The 25,132-nt window shown below is 41.7% G+C and overlaps 2 protein-coding genes across 3 annotated transcripts in view; one reads left to right on the top strand and one right to left on the bottom strand.

The window, feature by feature from the left end:
* Positions 1 to 989, top strand: part of gpr39 (G protein-coupled receptor 39) — a 32,546-nt gene extending 31,557 nt beyond the window's left edge. The window contains exon 2 of the mRNA XM_080477800.1: positions 1 to 989. This exon is cut by the window's left edge and continues 872 nt beyond it. The gene's annotated coding sequence lies outside the window, so the exon portion shown is untranslated.
* A 2,021-nt stretch (positions 990 to 3,010) lies between these two features.
* Positions 3,011 to 24,966, bottom strand: LOC308119138 (ly6/PLAUR domain-containing protein 1-like). 2 transcript variants are annotated; one of them, XM_080478979.1, is made up of 3 exons: positions 24,819 to 24,966; positions 22,412 to 22,543; positions 3,011 to 4,632 (listed from the first exon to the last, which is right to left on the bottom strand). In XM_080478979.1, the coding sequence occupies exons 1-3, from the start codon at positions 24,865 to 24,867 to the stop codon at positions 4,403 to 4,405; spliced, it is 411 nt and encodes a 136-aa protein (XP_080335105.1). In that variant the 5' UTR covers positions 24,868 to 24,966; the 3' UTR covers positions 3,011 to 4,402. The 2 variants fall into 2 exon arrangements, with proteins under 2 accessions (XP_080335105.1, XP_080335106.1); XM_080478980.1 differs by having other exon boundaries at positions 3,017 to 4,632; positions 22,412 to 22,529; positions 24,819 to 24,914.
* Between the last annotated feature and the right edge of the window lie 166 nt (positions 24,967 to 25,132).

Genomic DNA, 25,132 nt, shown 5'->3' with positions numbered 1-25,132 from the left:
GGTATCCCCCAGTTGTGGAGTCAAATTCGCTTACCTTTTAACGTTTTTTACAATTTCCTGCATTTGTGTGTTTATGGCGTGTTCATTATCACACATGTAATAGTTTTATGGTTTTAACATGATTTGTATTGAGGTGTGTGGGTTTTATGTTGTTTGGGCTGGAAACAGTGAGTCGCCTCTGGCAACCCTGCGTGCTGACCAGCGTGCCATGTGTAAATGGCGTGCTTCACATTGTCTCCTGCGCTCTGGGGCCCGAAAACATCCAGTCCGATCACGTTCACACAGCAGGTCGCGATCCCAGCAAAACAATCGGAATCGAGCATCGAGACGGGGCGGCGCTTCTTAGAAACAAGTTTACAGGGTGTTATTATTTGTCCAGTTATGACATCACAAGTTAAAGTCTTTCATTCACATTTCAGGACGGGCTAAAGTTTTTTATTTTTTGTCCGAATGTCGGAAAAGTTTGACTGAAACACCTTGACGTTTGGACTCCTCTCATGAAGAAGGGCGGCGGTTCGCCTCTCGTCAGAGTCGGCCTCCTGCAGGGCCGGATCTCAGCTTGTGGCTTGTGCTTGCAGCATTTCAACACCAACATCGTGGAGAGAAGGACGTTTAGAGAAAGTTTCCACAGGAGTCCAAACCGCCTCGTCACCAATCTGCAGTAAACAGACTTTTCTTTGATACGTTGTCTCCCAGTCGCAAGGTTGCGGGTTCGATTCCCATCTCTGCCTGCCTATGTGCCGAAGTGTCCTAAGGCAAGACACTGCCCCCATTGCAGTGACAGCGCCTTGCACGGCTGCAGCCTCCAGTGGTGTGGGAATGTGTGAATGTGATGAGCTATGTAAAGTGCTTTGTCAGCTAAAAAGTGCTATATAAGTTGGTCCATTTATCATTGAGGCTGTACGCTGGTCTTGTACCGTGATAAACAATATGTTTTGTGATTAATACGAGCTTTGAATCCTTTGAGGGAAAAGTTCCCATATATGGTCACTCAGAGCATTTTCTTCTTTCTTTAAAACTAAATATAAATAATAAAATAACAAATAACTAAAAATAACAATTAAAGTTAACATGACTTTTTGGTTAAAAACATCTGATTAGAATAAAACAACAGGATTGCTTTTTGAACGCATTTTGATCGGTTTTACATTCGCCAACACACTTTGGTTAAACATAAATAACATTTAGGTGTGTGTGTGTGTGTGTGTGTGTGTGTGTGTGTGTGTGTGTGTGTGTGTGTGTGTGTGTGTGTGTGTGTGTTTCAAGAAATTGTAAAAATGAAATATTCTTCAACAAGTATTAAAATTTTCTATTTGTAAATATTTCACTGAGTGTTTATAAAGTTTACATGACAACGTTTCAACGATGTAGTTAGTCTGCCGGGCCACGGGAGGGCGCTGTTGCTTGATTATATAATGAAACTACACAGACGTGTGCAGAGAATAAAACACTGTAAACGCGGAGGAAATGGAGAGAACCCGACATCAGAATGGACTGATGACACATCGGATGCTATCAGGGGTGAGTCCCGACTATTAAACTCCTAATCTGGACGATAAAACTAGTTTATGGACGCGAGTCAAACCACTATGGTCCGCCATGCTTGTTTACAAGTGGATGAGCAGGAGGGAGGGTGAAGCGCAGTCAGAGCCTCTGTAGCCTCCATCAGTCTCTGCAGGAGGGAATAATGACCATGAAAGAATGTTTCCACCTTGGGAGCTGGATTAGAAAGTTTGCAGATACAGTGGATCCCCCAAAAGTGTAGAAAGTTTGCAGATACATGTATTTGTTGTCGCGTAAACGGGGTCTGGTTCTGCAGAAAGTTTCCACCTGAGTCTGGTTCTGCAGAAAGTTTCCACCTGAGTCTGGTTCTGTAGGTTTCGTCCTATTAAAAGAGTTTGTTCTTTCCACCGTCTCCTCTGCTTGCACATGAGGATTTGTTAGTTTTTCTCCGTAGAAGTACCTTGAGGTGTCTGTGTTGTGTTTAGTACCAAACACATAAAATTGATTTGAATCAAGCGTTTGACATTAATGTCTTTGCACTTTGAGGTTTTTTATAATAAGTGCTTTTTTTTATAATCCCTAATTTACTTTATTATCAACTGTGTTGTTTGTCTTTCTTTCATACGGTTTGTGTTTTTAACTCTCTGTTCCCCTGCATTTCCTCTGTGTTCCCCCTGTGTTCCCTCTGTGTTCCCCCGCATTTCCTCTGTGTTCCTCCTGTGTTCCCTCTGTGTTCCCCCGCATTTCCTTTGTGTTCCCCCTGTGTCCCCCTGTGTTCCCTCTGTGTTCCCCCTGTGTTCCCCCTGTGTTCCCTCTGTGTTCCTCCTGTGTTCCTTGTGTGTTCCTCCTGGGTTCCCCCTGTGTTCCCTGTGTGTTCCTCCTGTGTTCCCTCTGTGTCCCGTGTTCCCTCTGTGTTCCCCGTGTTCCCCCTGTGTTCCTCCTGTGTTCCTCCTGTGTTCCTCCTGTGTTCCTCCTGTGTTCCTCCTGTGTTCCCTCTGTGTTCCTCCTGTGTTCCTCCTGTGTTCCTCCTGTGTTCCTCCTGTGTTCCTCCTGTGTTCCTCCTGTGTTTCCTCTGTGTTCCCTCTGTGTTCCCTCTGTGTTCCCCTCCATGTTCCCACTCCGGCTGGTTCATAGTCTCCTGACTTCCTCCTGTCTCCGTCTCCAGATTCGCCTCCACTCTTTGCTTCTCTGGACTAAAAAGAACGAAGCTCCTGGAGCAGAAATCGGCACATTTCAATAAAACTCAGTGGACAGAGGAAGGCCAGTCTCTATTAAATTAGATTTATTTGTTCAGGTTTTTTTTTTATGCAGGATTTAAAGGGAAGATCGTTTCCACTCCAGAATGTGAAGGTGAACTTTGTGTTTCCACCAGGTTTCATACGTTCTTCAGGTGTCGCTCAGCTTTGTTGTGGAAAATAATGAAGTTATATATTAATGGTCTCTAATTAAAAACATTTTATCTGATGCTTCCTGAACATCTGGAACATTTTACAGAGAAACGATCAAGCACAGTTATTTCACAACTTTATTTACTCGTCAGATGAAAGTTTGGTACAATGTTTAACATAACAAACATTAAAACCAGGAGTTCTCAAGCTTTTTACATCTCATATAAAACAGGATGTGATCCGGGGAACGTCTCAAATGTCTTTACAGCCACAGGAGGAAATGTTCTCTCGTGTTTTCATTTCAAAGGATATTAAACTGGTAAAATATCTTAGCAGAAATCAAATATAACAAAAAAAGGAAGCGTACATGAGAACTTCACTCTGACATTTAACAGCCCCTCATGATTATTAACTTCCATTTATACAATTATTTTCACTGTTCTCCCAAAACCTTCGACTTTCAGCCAGTTTGACAATAAGCATCTTGAAACAAATCCAGCTCTTGTTGGGTGTTTTGGTCTGTATCTACTAAATGCTCTATTATATATAAAGGACCCTGGTGGGAGGGTGTGTTGTAGCCAAGCCTCACTGATGGAGATGAACTCATGAAGAAAGAGCGAAGGTGTCAAACTCATCAGTCATTGTGTCTTTCAATGCTGTTAAATCCAGAATACCATAAAAACAAATAGAACAGATCAGAAGATATCGAAGAACTTTACATGCCACACAGCCCATTCTGCACAGATCGATGATCGCGGTGACAAAAACAAAAACAAATCAATAAAATGATCCCCCTTCTGTTTCCACTGAAAGCCCAACTAGAGAACCAAAAAGCCTCAGAATCCAAACGCGTTTCAACGTAGGAATCCTCTGCTTGACCCATTTCCTCTCCTGTAGCCACGCTATCTGAGGTGGAGTGACGGGAGCTGGGGAAGTGACTCGTCTTTGGACACCAGGGAGAACATCCAAACCCCAAACTGAAAACTCTGCATCTCATCGCTCTGAGGTGACGTGAGGTGAACCTCTAAACCTTCTGCACTGTGTGGTTGTCTGAACCTCTGAGCTCGCTCACTTCCTGGTCTGGCGTCGTCCGTCTGAAGGCGTTGAGATGAGCCGGGGGCTCTGCAGCAGCAGGTTTCTGTTCACACGTAGTTTTTAGGTTTTTTTTTGGGAAATACACAGGAGAATTAGAGACACCGTTGACACCTCCTTCCCTAACTCCTTTGACCTTCTTTAGTAAAGAAATAAAGACAAATGAGTAATAAGCCACCTGCTGTCCAACAAACCTGCTCTTTTATGAATGACACCCCCCCACCCCACCCCCACCCCCACCCCCATCAGGGCTTTGTGATATTTCCCTGCTGTGGAACGTGTGAGGCGAGCTGCGACAGAAAGCCAGAAGACACACCAGAGGACGGTCGCCGTACAAACAAAGCTTGCTCGCGTATATTCAAAGTATTCCAGTTCCAGTCGGTGTGCTGATTCTCTGGGCTGAGCTCCGGGAGGTTCTGTCAGCACAGGGTGGAGGCGAGCAGGGCGACCAGCAGGGGGAGCCGCGCTGCGCTCGGGGTCGCGGCGCCTGACGTCGGGGGTCGTTTCTTCTGGCGGGGCCCGTTGCACAGCGGCGTGTTGCAGCAGGTGATGCACACCGAGTTGAGCTTGCCGGTGCAGAACTGCTGGTAGCCGGAGGAAGCGATGAGGCAGGCTCCCGATGAGGCGCAGGACTTCCGGTAGTGAATCCCTGAAATGGAGGCAGAGCGACGGACGCGTTAGGATTGTAACGAGGGGATTAAAACCCCCCCCAAGGGTCAATTCACGCACATTTGCATGAAATGACACGTGGCTAATTTGCATGACGTAGCAGGGAGCAGCAGCACCACCCAGACTCTGTTTTCAACTGAGCTGCAAAGTTAAACAGATTTTTAAATGTTGCTGAAAGCAGAGATATCATCATAATAATAAAAACCTGATGTGTTGGTGCCTGTTTTGTGCGTCTGATGCTCGATTTGACGGTAAAACAGCTGATTCTTTGCCGTGTGAGTCGGTGGTAGAGAAAAAAAAAGAGAAACCTGATGTTTGTTGTTTTGGCTGCTGTGACCCTGCAAATTCTTACACTTCTATAATCGTACTAGTTTAGTTTTGTACAAAACGGCCTTGAAATTTCTTGTGTTTTTATGTAAACAGCCGCTTTTAAATGTGTTTTTTCAGATACATTTACGTATTTGTTTGTACATGTACTAATTGGATATGCTTTCTAAGTTGTGAAAAGGTTTCATTACATGTTTGTGGCTCTCAATATAATATATATATATATTTATATATATATATATATTTTTTTTTTTGTAGTTTTAGGTCCAGTGTGTTCAGCCAGTATTTCAAAATGAGTAAGTAATTGTAGAATCTCATTGGTGAGGTTGTGCTGGAATTTTAAGTTTTCTTTACCCAAGTCTAAATAAAGTAAAAACTAATACTTTGTCATTTTTTGTTAAAAATGAAGAAAATAGAAGCGTACCAGCGATATGAGATTCCAGTTGTAAAAGTATCAAGAACTGAACATGTTGTTATTGGCGCAATATAAGTTGAATTTGTTGAATGGCATCAAACTAAACCCTCAGCTCTAAGTATATATATAATCCACTTTTACATGGTTCGTGTACAACTCCAACAGCAACCAGATGAATTAACATGAAGAATGAATCATCGCTCTACTTTCACCTTTAATCTATTTTTAATATGAGAATAGAAGTGTCTGTAATTTTATCAGAAGCTCAAAGGATTGGCTTGGTTTCAAATTATTAGTAATATTTTTCCATCGAGATTTTTAGTACCATGTTGTGCAAAATGAACTTTCCTCGTGTGGATTTTCATTTTTCTGTTCTGCTTTGGACCTTTTTAAAAAGTCGCTTCCAGGGTCGTGGCTTTGTGCTGACTCACTGCGGTCCGTCTGCTGGGGCAAATGACGGGAGTGAATCATCCTCGGCGTCATTACTTCCTCCTGCGACGCTACAGGTCTGAGGGATAATAACGGGCAGCGGAGGTGGAGCTCGTGCCAATCAGCCACGATAACTTCAGGCGAGGCTGCAGAGTCGTCTCATTTCCCCGACTGGTCGTTTGTGTGACACAATGTGAACGAAGGTTAAACGCACCGAGGTGAATGATGACCAGCGATGATGGACCCAAAGTTTAATTCTCCTCCACACGGAAAGATCAAATCCTCCAAACCGGCTGCCAGTATTTAACATATGTCGCCTGTGGAGAGTCGTCTGAAATCTGCAGCCATATTCTTCAGTGACCTGGCATTAAGTCCAATTCTCTGTTCAGAGTCATGAAGGGAGCACACAGCTGCTCGTTAAATATCACTTAGCTTGTGATTTCTTCATCTGCTCACTCATTTCAGAACCTTTTTTTTTTGTGTGTGTGTGATTGTTTAATTGGCACCCGTCACGGTGGTAAAGACCTCCGTCCGTCTGTCCTTGGTAAAGTTTCGAGAATCAAAACTTCATGATCAAAAGCTCCCAGCATCGAGACTCACCAGTTCAGAGGGAAAATTACCTTTAAAAAATCAGTTATCCCCTCTTATTTTGCCCCACCCCCGCAACCCTGCCATTCTACAACTCTGAATAGATTCTAAAGCAAGTAGAGCTACACTCGGTAGAGCGCAAATCTTCACCAACCACGCACTTTTCACAATAGAAACCAATGGAATCGCTGTTTGACACTGATGTACGCACATTTTATAATTTCTGTGTGAAACCCCTCCCCTCCGACCTTTGACCCCCCCCCCAACAGCTACCCAGGGTGATGTCACTGCATCATGTGACATATCAGAGTATAGGGAATTAAAAACTGAACAATCGGAGGAAAACTGACCGCGTCATGACGAAAATACTTTGTTGAGCTTTCAGTGACCTTGACCTTTGACCCAATCGCTCTCGAGATTTAATGGAACAAAGAAAAATCATCCTGCAGCGCCGTGAAGCGGTTGTATTGGGATTGGGATTCTCAGATTGACCAAAATCCCCGAGGATGGACTTGAGCTGGGGTGATGAGGGCGTTAACCACTACACCATAGCGCTGCTCTGCAATAATCCAAAATGTAAAACATGAGTCCTCAACACATCCACTATGGAGAATGTTTTAAAATAAACTACAATTAAAGAGAAATCTCTCGGCTGTATCCACGATTGATTAACATGAAAAGCTACTTGGAACAAGGGGGTTATTAGTGGCATCACAGCAGGGAGCTTTTCACATTTGCCTGGCGTTTATTTGATTTTTAAACCAACTTCCACAGAAGCGCATGAACTTCCAATCACCCTGGTAATGTCTCAGCCTCCCTCTCCACCCGAGTGCGACAGACGACGCTCGGTTCATCCTCGCATGTCTCATACGCCGCAAATATCAGCAGAGGTACCCAGAAGGTGTGGAGTAATCCAGAGGAAACACCGTGTGAAATGCTGCAGAGCTCTGGAGGGAAAAGCTACAAAGCCCGGAGATTAAAACCTGACTCGCGCTGGGTTTGTGTCTCACATTCTAGCCGTCACGACTCCACTTTTACTCAAACCATAAGAAAAAAAAATGTCAGCTGATGGCGGGCGTGTCGAGCCCATGAAGAAAACTACAGGCATGAGTGCCTCCTTGAACAACATGCGGTAGATCAGCCTTTGTTACTCCGACTGGCTGCGTGTGAAAGAAGTGAAAAACTGGTTGGAGAATCAGTTTTGAACCTGAGCTGTACTTCAGTCAGGAAGTGGGGAAAAAAAAGCTTAATATAAAAGCTAAAAGTGTCACTGATCTACAGCGTAGCATCGTCTGTATGCCGACGATAAACATCTGTTCGTCATAAGCTCATCTGTCAACATGTTTGAGTGTTTCAGTTCACTGTTCATTCGTCTGTCTTTTGTCAAAAATATAATTTACTTACATAAAGTAGTGGCGTGTGATACCGCAAGATTTGGTATTTATTTGATACCAAGTAAATACAGGGCCGGTATCGCCAATATCGATATGATACTTCCTAATATTCAAGATCAATGACTAAATCTGGATGAATTTTCATGACCTTTAAGTGTTTTGTTTTTTTTCCCCTTTAGATTATTAATTAGTCAAACATCGAACAGAATCTGGGAAAAGTTTATAGGTAAATCAAAAAAATACTTTATTATCATAATAAAAAATGATTTTGTTCAAACAACAGTCATAGAACAGTAACATTTCCCCCCCATAATGTCAGACATTTTTTTTCTTAAATAAACAAAGTGTATAAAATATTATATCAGCGTTCAGGATGAAGCAGCAGGCAAAGAGGAGAGGAACTAAAACTATCAATGACACTGATATCATGTGATATCAATTCCAATGTAGGTATCCATATTATCGATATTGGGATCGAACCGCCCACAACTACGATAAAGTATTGTAAAGATTTTAATTGAGTACCTACGCAGTGAATTTAGTCGACTAAAATAAAACTGAAGCATTTTCCAAAGGTTTCAAACTCATGACTGATTTACGTCTCTGCAATTCAAATAAAATCATTTGCTGCTTCAAACGAACGAAAAGACTGAAAAACACGATGCTGCTTCCGCTGACATTTCAAGAAATACAACGAAGAAAGTTACTGTCCAAGTGTAAAACCTCCAAAAATAAGAAGTGTTATTATTAAATAACTTCCTATCGAGTGCCCGTCTTAAAAAAATCTAAACGATCTGAATGTTTTTATTCTTAGACGGGAGTTTTAATCAGATTCAGTTTAGCGTTTGTTTTTCTATAGTTTACAACTCATTTCAGTCAGGTCTGAACACATCAAACAGTTTCTGTTGCAACTTGAACAGAGTATTTTTAATTGACGCTACAATCCGCTAAATTCTTAAGAGTCACAATGTCAGAAATGTCTGCCTCCTTCTATTAAAATTCTATTGAGTTTATATTTATATAGCATCAAATACTGCACAGTCAGTTCAAGGCACTTTTACAAAGGAAATCCAACTATTTCACACGAACAAGAGACGAAAAGAAAAGTGGTGAGCGTCGACCCTCGCTGCTTTTAGCTTCACTTCACAACAATAGCTGCTGGAAGTGTTTTGGGTGTCCGTTTCCATGACAACGGAGATCGGCGCTACTGAAAACACAACTTTTTGAAAATGCTCTGACTCCATCCCTGTCCAAGTGGGGGGAAACACAACTTTTACGAAAGACCAACAGGGACTTGGTACTTTTATTTTGACAGTCCCCATAGTAACAATCCAACTCGTCTGTCCACTCGAATGTCCGTGTTCTCTCATTTTATAATATATGTTTATACCGTATTGTTCTCTGCGTGCGTGCGGGTGTGGTTTCATTACACAAACAAACAACAGCGCCATCTCATGGCCCGGCATGCAAACTATCTCTTTATCAGCGTCTCTGTTGTTTTCAAAACCTTGCTGTGTGAACGTTTTCTGAAGCAAAAATGCAACAACAGAAAAACGCAGCGTAAACGGGGCCTGACTCGTCTCTTCATAGATGACTAGACGGTTTCTGCATCCAGCTACAGCACGTAAACTCATGGCGTCCATTTCATCCCCACTTTTCCTTCGTATCTCCGGCATTTTCATCCAGTTGCAAACATTTCAGGAGATCCGAGACGACGCAGATTTCCAAATTAGAAACTCACTTTTCTGGCTGTCTGTGTGGATAGATATTTCAAAAACACGCCTCAATCTGCACAAGCCAGTTGTCTCTTTTTACTGGGCTGAAATAAAACTGGGATGAGCGGCACACAGAGCGATTCTGCTGCTTTATACACAGAGTTTACCTTTTCAGGCAGATAGAAACGGTTTTATCTCAGTAAAGAAAATAGTTGCTGGCACTCATGGAAGCTGCTAAATGACGCCATTAAAAGTGGAATTGTAAAAGTAAAGGATGATATGAGAGAGAAGGAGACAACAAGTGAGTCAAAAACAACCTTAATATGTGTAGAACTATAAATCCCCCCCCCCTGCAGGAATACCTCTGCTGTGCTTTATTAAAGTAATAAATACTTTATGTTTCTTAGTATATCAGCGGTTTCTGCTGGGGCAGGGAGAGTCGCTGTGTGACAACTGGACCACTCAGTATTAATCTAAGCATGTGAAGGCAGGAGGCAGTTCACGGTGGGACGTCCACACACACTCACATCACACCCCTGTTCAATTTAGAAACACCAGTGAGCCTCAAACACACGAGTGTTTGCACTGGTGGAGGAAACCAGACTTCCCGCATGCACAGGGCAGACAAGTCTGGATCCAAACCCGGGCTGGGCAAAACATCCATTTAATTGATTAATGCAGAAAGTGGTCTAATTGTGTGTGATTACAGTTTTTATTCTCTTGGGTTTTAGGCACTAAAATGACACCATAGACGTGTTTTAAGCAGACGGCTCGACGGCTCCGTTCATCTTTATGTTTAGGACTTGTTGTTTTTGCTCAATCATGTTGACTCGTGTCACCGCAGGCTGCTTGTGTTTCATCGTCCAATCCGCACACTGCAAACTTCGGAAGCCCAAAGTTTATTAGATTAATTGAATTTATAAGATTGTTAAAATTGCACCGACTGGAGGACAATTAAAGGACGGTGAACTTAGGAAACAGCGGTGGGAAAAGAGCCGCGGCGTTAAACAGGCTAAGGCCTCGTTCACGCTGCAGCGAAATGCAAACTCATTCAGATTGTTTTCTCACACTTGACTCATAAAGGAACTGTTTTGTTTCCGTGTTAAAGCTCCAATTCGGATTGTTTTCACACCAGACTCCGTTCACATGTGGCACCAATATTTTTCTATGTGCGACGGCTCCGTCATCGACGTTAGACTGACGTGACGGATGAGCGCCGGAAGCAAAACTTTTCTGAAGCAAAAACATTTTCATTTGAAACTTATTTATAGGAACGTGGCCTAAAATCACCAAAATAATATTCAGTGTGTTGCTTTCATTTTTAAGGCTCAAGCTGGAGTTCAATGATTCGATGTGTCTGTCAGTGTTTGGCTTTACTATAAATACATACATACATATATATATATATATATATATATATATATATATATATATATATAAAGTCACAGATCAGGTTAGGATCCTCTGCAGGACAAAGAAAAAAAAGTCAGTGAAAGTGACAAATCAGGAGTTTGACAGTGAAACTGCAGCGCTCCTTCAGTAGTTGTTATATTTCACCGATTTCTATCTGATTACAAATCGCTGGGGGAACCGTTCTGATTGAAACGCCGCTCTAATGCTGCGATGTCGATCCATAGGTGTACGAATGTGTCAGCGTAACGACTCTTAAACAACGCAACAGGGGAAACGCTGCCTTTCTAACTTGTGGAACGCCTGGAGGAGGAGGAGGAGGAGGAGGAGGAGGAGGAGGGGGAGGAGGAGGAGGAGGAGGAGGAGGAGGGGGAGGAGGAGGATTTTATTTATGTGTGGGATCGTACAACTCAGCACTTCAATCTAAATTATGTCGACGGGCTAATTTATGGGCGAGAAAGGCTGAAACTTCTTATTAACTTGACGAAGCTGGGCGAGGGAGCCGGCCGGCGGTGGCGGTGGCCTAATGATTAGCTGCACGGCCGGCTGCACAGCGACGCCGCAGACCTCCGCCACGTACCGGGGAGTGTACGAGAAGGACTCCTTTAACCAAAGAAATGGAGCGATCAGTGACACGGCTTTAACTCCACTCCAGCGTCCAAGGGCAGGTCAAAGTGAGATGTTAGCCTCATTAGCGCTCGCCGCTAACCGTGACCGCGCTGACCTTGGCGTGTGAAACGCCAGCTGTTTCCCCGGTGAGCGGTGCTTAACTCGCGCGGAATGAATCTGTTGACGTTCATCATCCATTTTAAATCGAACCCGAATCAGACGGCGGTCGCTACGTGGGCCGACATGAAGATAAACGGTCAGCGGGCAGCTTTAGCGAGAAGAGACAGAATTCCGTCAAAAATATCGGACCGGTCCAAGTGGTGATCGCTGCAGGTACAAAAGTATTTAATGGTCTGATTAACGGTGGGAAAGGCAGAATGCTGAGGCGTGCGCCTGCTTGACGGGAGAAAGAAGGAAGTGCTGGGAATCCTTTAATAAACCTTAACTTCATTAGTCACACTTGATCACATTTTACATCACGTCTCAGGATTTTAATGCAAAGAACGTAGAATGCAGTAAAAATACTTTCTTCTTTTGAGGGGAAAAAATTCTCAATCTTGCTCCATTTAAATAAACTTAGAATAACGGAGCAGATGGAATTAAATATCACACATATTAATAATAAATATATAGGCTAGAATTTTAGATATCGGGATATACAGTTTAGTGGTTGATAGTAATAATTTAATACAGTATTTAATTGCAAAAAGAGTATTTACAGTGAATAAAAAATTCATAGAATTTACAAAGAATTAATCACTAAATACACTTAAGTAGCAAAATAGTTTTTATTCAGGCTCCTTTCAGTTTTTCTTCTTTAGGGACTTAAATCAACATCTATCAAAATTTACTTAAATACATAAATACAGAAGAATATTAAACAGTAAATATCAGGATATACATTTTAAGGACTGATAGAAATAAATAAATACAATATTTACTCAGGAAGGGGTTGATGGTAAAATGTCTACAAAGAAATAATCATTAGATAGACTTACGTATGTTTATGTGGCACAATTAAGTTTATTAACTATCTATTAACTTTATTAGCTTTTAACCTATTTTCAACACTGAATATTGAATTTTATGAGTTTTTCTACTTTACAGACTTAAATTAGCATCTTTAACCATTTCTGTACGAAATGTCAGGATATACATTTTAAGGATGGACATTAATACATAAATACAATCAGGGCTGAAACGATTCCTCGAGTTATTCGAGTAATTCGATTACTAAAATGCCTCGTGGCAAAATTCTCTGACTCGATGCTTCGTTTAAGCCACTTCTGCTTGTGATGTCGTCATGTCCGAAGACGAGCGACAGGGAGAGCGAAGAAAACGACGCAAACTGTCGAATGTGTGGGACCATTCTAAACTAAATCGGACGCAGAACACAGTACAATGCGTGTACTGTAAAACAGAATTTACTTTCCATACCAGCACTTCTTTAATGCTGCAGCACCTGAGCCGAAAGCGTCCGCTGTTTGCGTCGAGCCTGCCGAGCGGACCCGACAGGAAGTTCTAATGCTAATGTCACGTTCAGAAAAGTATTTCATTTAGATTTCATTTTGTTTATCTTGAGAGGAATTGAATTGATTGTTCTTTTAACTGACTTCTAATATTTTCTCTGTCATGTATTACTATTAAATTAATTTCAAGTAATTTAATGAAATTTAAAAAAAATTGCATCCGATTACTCGATTAATCGCCAGAATACTCGACTATTAAAATAATCGTTAGCTGCAGCCCTAAATATAATGTTATATAATACGAAAAAGGGCTTTCCCAATTGGAGAGAGACATTTTAATTCCTCACATGCTGAGGGATTATTGAGTGTCTCTTCCAGATCGTCAAAAATACTGGAAGGAGTTCCTGCCAAAAAAAAAGAAGAATTTACAAAGCAAACACATTTTATATAGAACGTCACTGTAGGGAGGATACGGGTGGATTTATACAATAACTATGTACATAATTGTGAGAAGAAAATATATATGTATGTGTGTATGAATATGTATATATTCAAAATCTTTTTTTTTTTTGTAAATATAGGCACAAATAACCACTGGGGTATAAAATGACTAATTGTTGAGGTGGAGAAGGGGTAGGGGTAAATAAGCTTGAGCTTCGTCCTCCTTATCGGACATGGTTGGGCATTAGTTATTTCATTTATTTATTTTTTGGCTTTGCCTTGCTCTGTTATGTTTATATGTTTTGTATGTTTTTATTTAATTTTGTTGTTGTTGTTTTGTGTGCCACATGTCCGAAATAAACCTTTCAATTTAATTCAAATTCAATTCAATCAAGACGCGAAAAAAATTACCACGCTTGTGCAAAAAAAAAAGAAAAGAAATTACCGTTGAAAAGTAGTGACAACACTCGTACTGTGTAGTACCTTTTGGCACAAAGGTAAGACAGGATGTCTTCTACTAAAAGTCAATGACTCATACATACCGAACGATAAAATATAATCCTGGGTCTGACCTGCAGTAACATTGGAGTACCTGAACTAAACTTCTTCCCAGAAAAAGTCAATACTCCAAACTTCTTTCTGCCTGATAACAATAGTGCGTTTTAAAAAAAGAAAAAAGGTTTCTGTATGTTTAATTTATGTGAAGTGTGATCAGTGTAAAATCTTCCAAAGTCCATTAAATACTCGGGTCACAGAAAAAAACCTACGCTGACAATTTTCCCGTCTCCATTTAACCCAAAAGAATGTAAACCACTGTGACGAACCACATTCTCATTTTCCTTTCGCTGATACAGTAAATTGACTTTTGTCAATTGCAAAAGCTAATTTAGATAAGAAATCATGGAGACGGGCGGGCAGGAGGCGTCTGGGACGAGTCAGCAGTTACTGAGCATCGCTCATCAAGTGTCTGGACCAGTGCTGCCACAGATACCTGGAAAAAGTAATCCAATTACTGATTACTAGTTACTCCTTTAAAAAGTAACTTATATACTGATTACTTGTTTTTTTTTTTAAAGTAACCAAGTTAGACTATCAGTAACTTTTTAGTTACTTTCAGTAGCTGCCGACCACACCCCCACCGTCTCACTGCCTGAATCCTGCTGATAAATATTTAACCTTTGACCGTCGTTCTTTGTTGTATTTATATCTGACTCATACTTTTATTATCAGATTTTTACTATTACTGGTATTTATTTACCCGGTGGTAACGCCACAATAGTAACACTAATGTAACGCCACCATAGTAACGCCACAATATTAATGCTACAATATTAATGCTACAAATGTAATGCTACAATAGTAATGCTACAATAGTAATGCCACAATAGTAACACTACAATAGTAACACTACAATAGTAATGCTACAATAGTAATGCTACAATAGTAATGTTACAATAGTCACACTACAATAGTAACGCTACAATAGTAACACTACAATAGTAACGCTACAAAAGTAATGCTACAATAGTAATGCTACAATAGTAATGCTACAATAGTAATGCTACAATAGTAATGCTACAATAGTAATGCCACAATAGTAACACTACAATAGTAACACTACAAAAGTAACGCTACAATAGTAACGCTACAATAGTCACACTACAATAGTAACGCTACAATAGTAATGCTACAATAGTAACACTACAAAAGTAACGCTACAATAGTAACGCCACAATAGTAACGCCACAATAGTAACGCCACAATAGTAACGCCACAGAAGTAATGCTACAATAGTAACGCTACAATAGTAACGCTACAATCGTAACACTACAATAGTAACGCACTGTGACTTGGATAAGTAACTTTAATCTGATTACTGGTTTGGAAATAGTAACGTGTCAGATTACTCATTACTGAAAAAAGTGAGTAGCGCGTTACCAGCGTGACTGGTCTGGACTGGATCCTATTAGATCCAAAGTCTGTCGCATGCTGATGCAACGCATTTCCACCATAAGCAGGATGGTTACACGTCTTTGCCTCTCGCTGGTAGGAGACCTTGTTGCTCTTATCAAGTCTTCAATCAAACAACCTGCTCTGCTCCTGATGATTGCAGGCACTTCGCCGGCGCCCTCCAATGAACAATAGACGCTTCGCTAACCTGCTCAGACTGAATATGCATTGATGTCGTGTGGTATAATCAAGTTTCCGGCCTGCTCATTACACCGTCACTGTCACATCTCCATGAAAATAGAGATCCCCACAAAAAAAAAACCCAAAACAACAACACAATTTCCTGCCCAGACAGCGAGGTGCTAGTTATCCACTCCCATCAGCATCAGCTCGGCGCCGCGCTCCGACACATCCACCACCGCTGATTTACAGAGGAATCCGGGGGGAATCATTATGCCCATTCGTCCTGTCATCATTGCTCCACTTAGCGTGCCGCTTCTGTGGAGACTTGACGATTTTATGTCCTCGGTGTGAAGAGAGTGGGAGAGACGAGCGCATGCCGTCCCCGGCAGCCACCCGTGTGACTTCAATCTTCATTTCTGAGGTGGTTGATTCTGTTTGGTCACAATATCACACGTGTGTCACTTAGTTCTCTTCAGGAAAGCCTAACCGAGCTGCATTTCATCATTTGCTTCCTCAATGTACAAATTCCGTGGTCGCTGCTGGGTTAAAAACTTTGAGAACAATGTCTAGAGCGCTCTCAGGGAGTTCTCTGGGTCTCCCAGAGACGCTTCCGCACATATCCCAATTATCCAAACTCGTAGGCCGTCCAGCTGGAAATGGATAAACATCCGTCTGTTTTGGTAACTTATTCAAGTATTTTCCAGATTATAAACTGCATCTGTCAAAAAATGCCTCTTGAAGAGGAAATAAACTGTATGAAGTTTTTCCCCCATGTAACTGTTGTAATTCTCATCCAGCAGCTGCTGATCCAGAACCTTCCTTGAATCGGTTCCTCGGCTCTGGCAGTCGTGATATTATCCCGCATTAGCCTTCTTTGCTTTCTTTGCCATGGTAACAGTTTCTCACACACTCTGATTTCTTTCTGGTTTCTGATGCACATTTGATCATTTTTACTTTAATTCTGCTCTGTAGCTTTTTTTCTTTTTGGGACATTTTGTCTTGCTTTGTCAGTAAAATACAGTAATGGAGGTTTTTTCTGTGGCGCTGTAGCAGTTTTCTGTTGTCATACAGTGACACCTAGTGGTCATAGATGTTTTGTACTGTATATTTTCATGTATTAGTTGCTTATTAATTAAGTTACACGACTGGCCAAACAACCAAAATAAAAAGGGGGGCAACATACAGTAGTTGACAGCTCCAGTTGTTCATAAGGAAATCACAAACAAGTGAATTTTTTACATTTTCAATGATAATGAATGCTGAAGGCTAAAAACGAAGTGAAGACGAGTTCAGTCTGTCGACTGTAAAGCACGGTGGAGGCACCATCAGGATGTGATGCTGCTTTGCCCCTTCTGGTACAGTGAACTTACCAAAGTAATGATAAAATCTCAGGATTACTAAAACACCTTTGAGCAATAAAACCTTTTCCAGAGTTAAAAAAAAAAGATGTTAGTTTTTTTTTAAAGATTCAAACCTTATTGTCTTTACTGAAGGAGGGGCAAAGCGCTGAGACGTTTACATTACTTTCACCAGTCCAACAACCCGAGGCATTTTCTGCAATCACCTCCAAAGATATTGAGTATTTACTTGTAATTCTGTGTCATTAAGTTAGTAGATTTACAGATATTTCCTTGTGAAACCAGCTCTCTGCGGGACCTCGGAGCCTTAATGAGAGATTAAAGAGACGTGGGGAGAGAACTGCAGCCCGACGTCTCTACAGCAATTAGCAAACAGAATTATCACTAACACAAACTCAAAAGCATGATACTGTTTAAAAAGAAGGCTCACGCTTAAATAATTGACCAAGTACAGGGATGAAGAACGGGGAAGAAACTGTGGGGGGGGGGGGGGGGTCTCTTACACTGTAAACGGGATTATACACAGGTGATGTACAGTAGATATATTTTTCTATAGGGTTTGGGTGTGAACAGGCATTTGGGAAGGGGAGGACTGTGTGAATGAATGTATGTGAATGCAAACCTGAAATGTTGTGTTTATATATGTGAGTGTGTGTATATATGGTAAATATGTATATGTGTTTATACATAGAAGTCTTCTTTATTAGATAACATTCTTACTGTTAAATTTACATATACAATACTAACTATTCCTAATACAGAAAGATAATTATAAACTATAACTATTAAATATTGGAGAAGGGGTAGAACCTGATAAGTTTACTTCTTCCTACCCCTTTTCTGGCATGTTAATCAGATATATGAGGTGTGTGTGTGCATATGTATGTTGATAAGTATGTGTGGGTATACTTAAACATAGATTATATATTTTGTATAAATATATTTTTGTAAGTAAAGTATATTTATAAAGCGCTTTTTACAGAAAAAAGAATCACAAAATGCTGAACAAAAAATGAGAAAACAGAACATACGAATTTCATAAAATAAGGTATATTTTAATTATTTATTATCATCAAATGGGGTATATATTTTTGGATATGTATGTGTGTTTGTGGGTGTGTATATAAGGGATATTGGTTATGTATGAAATTACACAAAACATTTGAAATGTGACATGCCTGAAATAAAAAAAGAAAATAAAAATGACTGCAGTCACAACTCCAACACACATCGTGGTTAAGATGTGGGGTTTGTATTGTAGAGCAGCTGAAGAGGTAAAGACGGAGAGGCGGTTCAGACGTGTGCTGAGGAGAGATAATGGATCTATTGGACGGAGGATGTTGGAGCAGAAGAAGAAGAGATTAATGATGTGGTTCAGGAGGACGAGGAGATATAGAGACGATGAGGTTGGCGATAACAGTGAAAAGGGAGCAACCAGAAGACCAACCCTCGACCTTACAGATCACTTCTTATTCCTCATCCGTCCCTGTGGAAACTGAAATATAAGCTCATCACTTCCTGATTTAAACACAAAAGAAGGTTAAAAAATTTAAAAATCATTATAGTAATAGAAGATGAGACCACGCTGTCTCATGCAGGAAAACAAAAATCCATCCATCCATTTTCTCCCACTTCTCTGTTCCCGGGTGGTGGTGGTGTCAGTCTGAGCACCGTCACCCAGGTCACATAGCACCCGTTAAGAACCTTCCTGCAGGTGGAGAGCCCACGGGAAGGTGGCGCCCGGCGTGGGACATGAACCCTCTACCTTGAGATTGTGAGTCTCATGCTCTACCCGCTGAGCTCGCCGGGCGCGGGAAAACAAAAAAAAGCCCTCAAATATAAAGTATTCTCACTGGATCCAACACGGGGAGATTGGAAAACGCTCTCAGACCCAGAAGGACTAATCTTTGCTCCGGTGAATGGAGGAGAGCCGGGTGGAGGACGTCTGCATCTCCTACATCTACATCGCAGGACTGCATGCAAAGTCACAGGCTGGCAGAGGCAATCACAGGCCGAGTGTCCTCAGTGGGAATCAGACCGCCTGACTGATGATCACCGTCGTCACTTACGCACGGAGGTGGAGGAGCAGCTGAATATCGGCCGCATCCCAAACAGTGATAAAAGGTGTGGCCGGCTGATTGCTCCACCTTTCCGTGCAGAGCAGCCATAACGATGACAGGGGCAGATAAAAGCCGGGATGTACACGAGCATTCAAGCAGAAATTTTCCTATTAAAGAACTGTCTGTGCTGCGGCGCAGTGTGCCAGCCTTTTCAACAGTCATCCACGTTTCCAAAGGCAGGAACTTATTGAGTCTGGCTCATCAGCAGGAGAGGAGCACAGAGCGGATTTAAATATATATATATATATATATATATATAAATAACACACACCCAGCAGCTTCGGTGTCTGTGTTTAGACATGCTTTTTATATTTCTACAAACTTGTCAGAATCTGCACACTCACATAGTCTTCTTTGAACTCGTTACCGTGCACACAGGCATTTTCAATTTCTGACTTCAGTTTAATATTTCAATACTTTTTTCTTTTTTTTTTAAACTGAGCTTTTTTACAGTTTAAATCTCATTCAAAGCAAGAATCCAACAACCTGCTTTTACAATAATAAGATCCAGGTTGGGGGAAAAAAAACTAAAACAAACTGGTGATTGATCATTTTCATGGCCTTTGGCACCGACTGGATTTCGTTTCACGTTTCCATGGCAACATTTTGAAAGCGGTGTTTGTTTTACACAGAGGCAGCGGGAATGCTGCAAATGATGTAGTTTTCATGATGGACCACTAGTTGGCGCAGACGACCCAAGTTGGATTGTTATTACAGTGACTGTCAAAATAAAAGTACCAACTCCCAGGAGACTATGGGCTGCGAGTCATGACACTCTGGAGGTAAACTTTCCTTCTTATTGTGCATCTACTGAGCATGTGCAGAAGAAGTATTTACGAGGGCTGTGGTGAGCGTGTGCATTAGCAGCGTTTCAGAAAAGTGCAGTCGGAGCATTTTCAAAAATTGCTTTCCATCTCCGTTCCCTTTTGGGAGCCGTTTCCAGTGACGCCGCACTCCCAAAACGTTTCCGTTTTAAAACGGGGTCTAGATTTCTGGATTTCAAAACGTGGATCGTAAGGCTGCACTAAGTATCACAAATTTATCGTTATCATGCTTTTAAATAATGTTACCAAGCGCCGTGCAGTCATACTCTGTACATTCAAAACGACTGGAGTTTAATCATCATAAAAAAAATGTGATTAATTGAAATAAATCTACAAAATTTCACTGAAATTCTTCAATAGATTCACAGACCTCATGTTTGACTTCACTGTAATGGTTTTTTTAAATCAGACCTAAGAAAGGGCCCATGGTTGTTTTTCAGCAACAACTTTAAGTACTTGATAGAGATAGAGATAGCGCCTGTTTCCACGTTGAGGATTCCTCTCATGACAGTTAAAGACCCCGTCCCTGCTGGCTGATCTGTGTGACTCCTGCCGAAGAAGCAAATCGTCTCTGTGATAACACTGAAATGAGCCGTTTCCTCTGCGTCTTTGCAGAACAGCCCTTTTGTTAAAAAACACTTCCATTGATTAAGAAAAACATAACTGCCTGAGCGGTGTGAGCAAAACAAAGTAAACCTGCTGGAACGCAGACCTTCACCGCCACTCCAAACCACATTGATTCCACACCGGAAACAAGCAGAGTTCTTGTTTAATCCTGAATGAAATCGCTCAATTATCACAGCTCCGTATAACCACTTAAATCCAAACTACACTCCTCATTTTAAACCCAATCCGTCTGGTATTTTCTTTCCTGTGCTGAGAATAAAAAACTCCAATTTCCTCCCAGTATGTTAAACCTTGATGGGGAGAAACATTGATCCCAACAATCAGCATGTTTGGTTTGATTTGATTGCATTTCTTTCACAAAGAGTATTTCATTAATCTTTAAAATGGAGTTTATTACACTGTGCATCTTGAGAGATGCTCATTTTTCAGCTTGATCGCAAAGGCAGCGAATACTTAGTGTGAATTCTTCGTTTTTTCATTTTTAATAAATTTGCAAACATTCAAAAATATTGACGTTGTCATTATGGGGTTTGTTGTGTAGAATAAAAAACGAAAATCCCTGTTGGAATAAGGCTGTAACATAATACAATGTGGAAAAAGTGAAGGGCTGTGAATACCTTCTGCATACTCTGTATGTAGAGGTCTGAAGAAAAGCCCCAGAAGCTCCCCGGGCGTCCCGCCAGGTGTAGTAAAGGTTTACTGTGGACTTTAATTAAATGTGATAATGTTACTTGGGAACAGTTTTTACCTAGACTCTGTTTTGAGCTGATGTTCAGTGTGAATTTGGAGGTGGAGCCGCTGGGGTAAAAGTAGGGCAGGAGGAGATGTGGCTGGATTCAGGCCCCGTTTCTCATTTCAGGAGAAAACACATCGTTTTTCTGATTTTTGTTCCAGAAAAGTTTTACGTTCACACGGCAACGATTTGAAAACAATGTCTGTTTACAGTGAAACGTTTTCATGTTTGGCCACTAGTTGGTGCTGTTGGCTTGTGATGAAACTACACATGTGCGGAGAAAAATACGCTTTAAATATTAACAATGGGAAACACAGACATTCATATGGAGGGAAGGCGAAGATGGAACATTATTTCAACTATAAAGCTACCAAGTCCCGGGAGGATAGGGACTGGGAGTCACGACACTCTGGAGGAAACATTGATCTTATTGTCCAGCTACTGAGCATGTGCAGAAAAACTATTGAATATGAGCATGGTGCTCATGCACAGTAGCTCCTCCTATAGCTCAGGCCCAAGACCCTAGAATGTCACAGTCACACTGAATTAATTTGGGAGGAGAACAAGCATGATTGTCAATACTTATATCAAAATCAACATTTTCAAAGCAAAGAATATTTTATTCTTCAATGAAAAGTATGAATGCTGTGCAGTTATCAAAACATGTGTCAAAAGTTTGGAAAATTAAAAAGTAGATCGATCATAGGTCTATAGAACTAGTCCCACCGGTTTATTCTGCAGATAAAATTCCTCTTATCCAAATTCCTCCAAATTCCTCCTCTCTGCTTCAGCATTTGAACGCATCAGGATGAGTCAGAGAATTACGAACCAATCAGAGGATGCCTTTCGAAAAGCTATAGACCACATGGTATCAACTGACCAATCACGTTGCTCCTTACTGGGCGTAATACAAACCAGAAGTCAGTTGCGAGTTGTGTACTCGAGCCGATAATTCGCTATATTTCAGCGAAAAAATATGAATTTAGGCAAAATTAGATGGTGAAAAGTAGAAACGGACACTATACACATATTTTAGAGGCTTTGAGCAACACATCTGATATTTTTTCGGCCGTATATTTCCGCTAAATTGACCGTCCAAATGACGGCTGGACGACTCGCTGCCTAAAGCCACAGTCCCGATCGTGGCCAGGGGGCGGCGCTACTCACCGTCGTCCTTCACCAGCACCTCCTTCTGGCACATGTCCTGCACGTTGACGGTGCAGTTCACGATGAACTCCGGGGTGGCGCAGTCATGTGTCATCTCCTCACACTGGTAGCACTGGATCTGCAGAGCCAGCCCTGACACACACACACACACACACACACACACACACACACACACACACACACACACACACACACACACACACACACACACACACACAGTCAATTATTCAATCCATTCTCATTATGTCACTGTCTCCTCTCCGTTAAATTGCCTGCACCGTCACCAGCAGCCACGTTTTGTTATTTTGTCCTCTTCTCTCTCCCACTCTGCTTATTTCCTCTGGTGTCATGTATAAAGAATTATTGCAGAAGTTTCAGTGAAATTGAGTTTCATTTTGGTGAATATTCCAACTTTCGTGCTGCTCCGCGCCGACCATCACAAATCAATGTGACAGACGGACTTAATTATTCGGCTGCGTTCACGTTGCTGCTGGTGCGTTGCTGCAACATTTCATCACGTCCGGCTTTGATAGCATTTGTCTATTTTGACCGTTTCTGCACCGAAGCTGACTTGTTTACAGTGAACTCCTCTTGCTGGATGTCCTTCAGAGAGAGAGAGAGGGTGAAGAGTTTGACACTCAAATACCAAGTTGAAGATCAAATCCAATAAGAAGTAGATGTGAAGGTTCATTAGAGCATTAACATCAGGTGTGGCTGCTGCTGCAGCAGTAAGACGCAGGTCCATGTATGCACAGCATTGGACATTAATCACAATCTGAATCACAAGCTCACCTAGACATTGGAGTGGTGAATATACATAATATATCAACTTGCATGAGCATCCTGTTGTTTCTGCATGTCCAACATGGACGTTCGGACTCAGAGGAACATGCTCCAGTGCACTGCTAATGCACTTTGGTCACCAGTGCGGATCCTCATCAAGCCTCGTGAATATTGTCCAGTCCAGCACAGCACACAGTCCTCAAGCACCACTTCACATATTCATCGTTATATACCACATAACTGACAAAAATAATTAAATCTGTTGTTTTGATCAGAAAGTCACACTGAGAGAAGATGTGAGCTGAAAATTATTTTTCATATCATCGCTTTAGATCTGCCACACTTATGTTATTGGATGTTTGCCAACCTCCGACTAATTGATTAAAAACATCCAGCCTCCCTGAACACACACACACACACATGCACACACACACACCTGCCTGTCTCCATGTCATCCCATCAGCACTAATAATTGACACTAAAAGCAGCACTGATACCGATGAGGTGGTGACATGTAGACTGTGGCCACTTCGCTCACAGATCCAGTTTACACATTACCACCTGACAGTAATGTACATATAAGTTACTTTAAATGTTCTCTAGATCAAATCGTCACAGCAGCATGGACACATGTCACCAATCACACGATTAGTGTTGATTGACAACGAATAAAATGACTGAAGCAAGTCGAAATGAAGAAAAGAGATCTGAATTTAAAAAAAATACGATTTTGCAGCTCTATGTGTTGATCGCTGCAGTAATGTCACTCTGGGAGGCGAGATCAGCCACAAGGGATGATAGTGACTGAGTTACAATGGGTGAAATCTAACAAATATTTGGATGTGAAATATACCACATAACAATAAAAATATAGTGACGAGGTAGAAAAACAACCCTCAGTGCTGTTAACGTCAAGAGTGAGGGTGATTAGTGTTGCTCCGGAGCAGCACATGATGATAATCACTCTGCGTAAAATGATGCATTCTCATCAATAATCTGACCAAAAGTAATTAGAATACCACGACAGCGTCACACATTTCAACGCTTGCTGCTGATTCCTTATTTATTACAACTTTAGATTCATTTCGCCTTGCAGTGAGGCGGATTATTCATACGTCGTTTATTTAATTTGACGGAATAAATTATTCCGAAATCACTGCCTCATAAATCTCATTGCGGAGAGACGCGCTCCTCCTCAGCCAGGAGCCGAGAGACCAGAGGAAAGTTTAACTAAAGTCAACAAATAAAACGAAAATGACCCTTTTTAAAACATGGAGAATAATATTTTGGGTTGTATGTTGGTGATCAGACCGATGTCTCCATCCAAACTCACCTGGAAGGTGTGTGGCGCGCAGCTTTTCTCTTAATCATGATCGTAATAATGTTTAAAATATACTCGTGGTATCAAGTTATTCTAAGAGAAGACCCGAAGTTAAAGTTTCCTTCTTTACAGGATTAACTTTAAAGGAATATAAAGCTGGACAAGCGCAGATTTCCTCTAAAAAATTGCGCACGCTGCTTCCACCATTCACCCTAAAATCAGGAAAAGCGCTCCAGCCCAGGTTCTGCGCTCCTTCTCCGCCCTGCGAGTTGGACGCTGTTAAATCCGGTTAAGGTTCCGTACCTGGCCCGAGGAGGAGCAGGAGCACCGCTGACACCGCGAGCAGCCGCATCGTCGGCCGCTTACTGACGCTCCTCCGGTCGGCCGTGCGCCAGCGGCGGCTCCGCGGTGCGGCGGACGCACGGCGGCTCGCAGGCTGGCATGGTGGCGCGAGCCTGACGCCCCCCGCCACCGCTACACCTCTTTTTATCCGACGCGCGCGAGCGCGCGCGCACGCACGGCCCTTCACTGTACCACGTGGTTTGAGTTCCACTTTAACCTTTTCCGAGCAAGATATTAATATAAGATATTAAAGTAGGATCCCCGCGGAAACTTCC

Source organism: Lipophrys pholis, assembly GCF_963383615.2.
Source record: "Lipophrys pholis genome assembly, chromosome: 13".
In the NCBI taxonomy this organism is placed as follows: domain Eukaryota; kingdom Metazoa; phylum Chordata; class Actinopteri; order Blenniiformes; family Blenniidae; genus Lipophrys; species Lipophrys pholis.
This window is presented reverse-complemented; position numbering and strand designations above follow the sequence as displayed.

What these genes read in the sequence shown, in the direction of transcription:
- LOC308119138 (XM_080478979.1), bottom strand. Translation starts at nt 24,867, where the DNA reads ATGCGGCTGCTCGCGGTGTCAGCGGTGCTCCTGCTCCTCCTCGGGCCA. An exon ending in CCTGCTCCTCCTCGGGCCAG is followed by an intron (nt 22,544 to 24,818) that starts GTACGGAACCTT and finishes TGTGTGTGTCAG; the next exon opens with GGCTGGCTCTGCAGATCCAG. An exon ending in GGTGCTGGTGAAGGACGACG is followed by an intron (nt 4,633 to 22,411) that starts GTGAGTAGCGCC and finishes CCTCCATTTCAG; the next exon opens with GGATTCACTACCGGAAGTCC.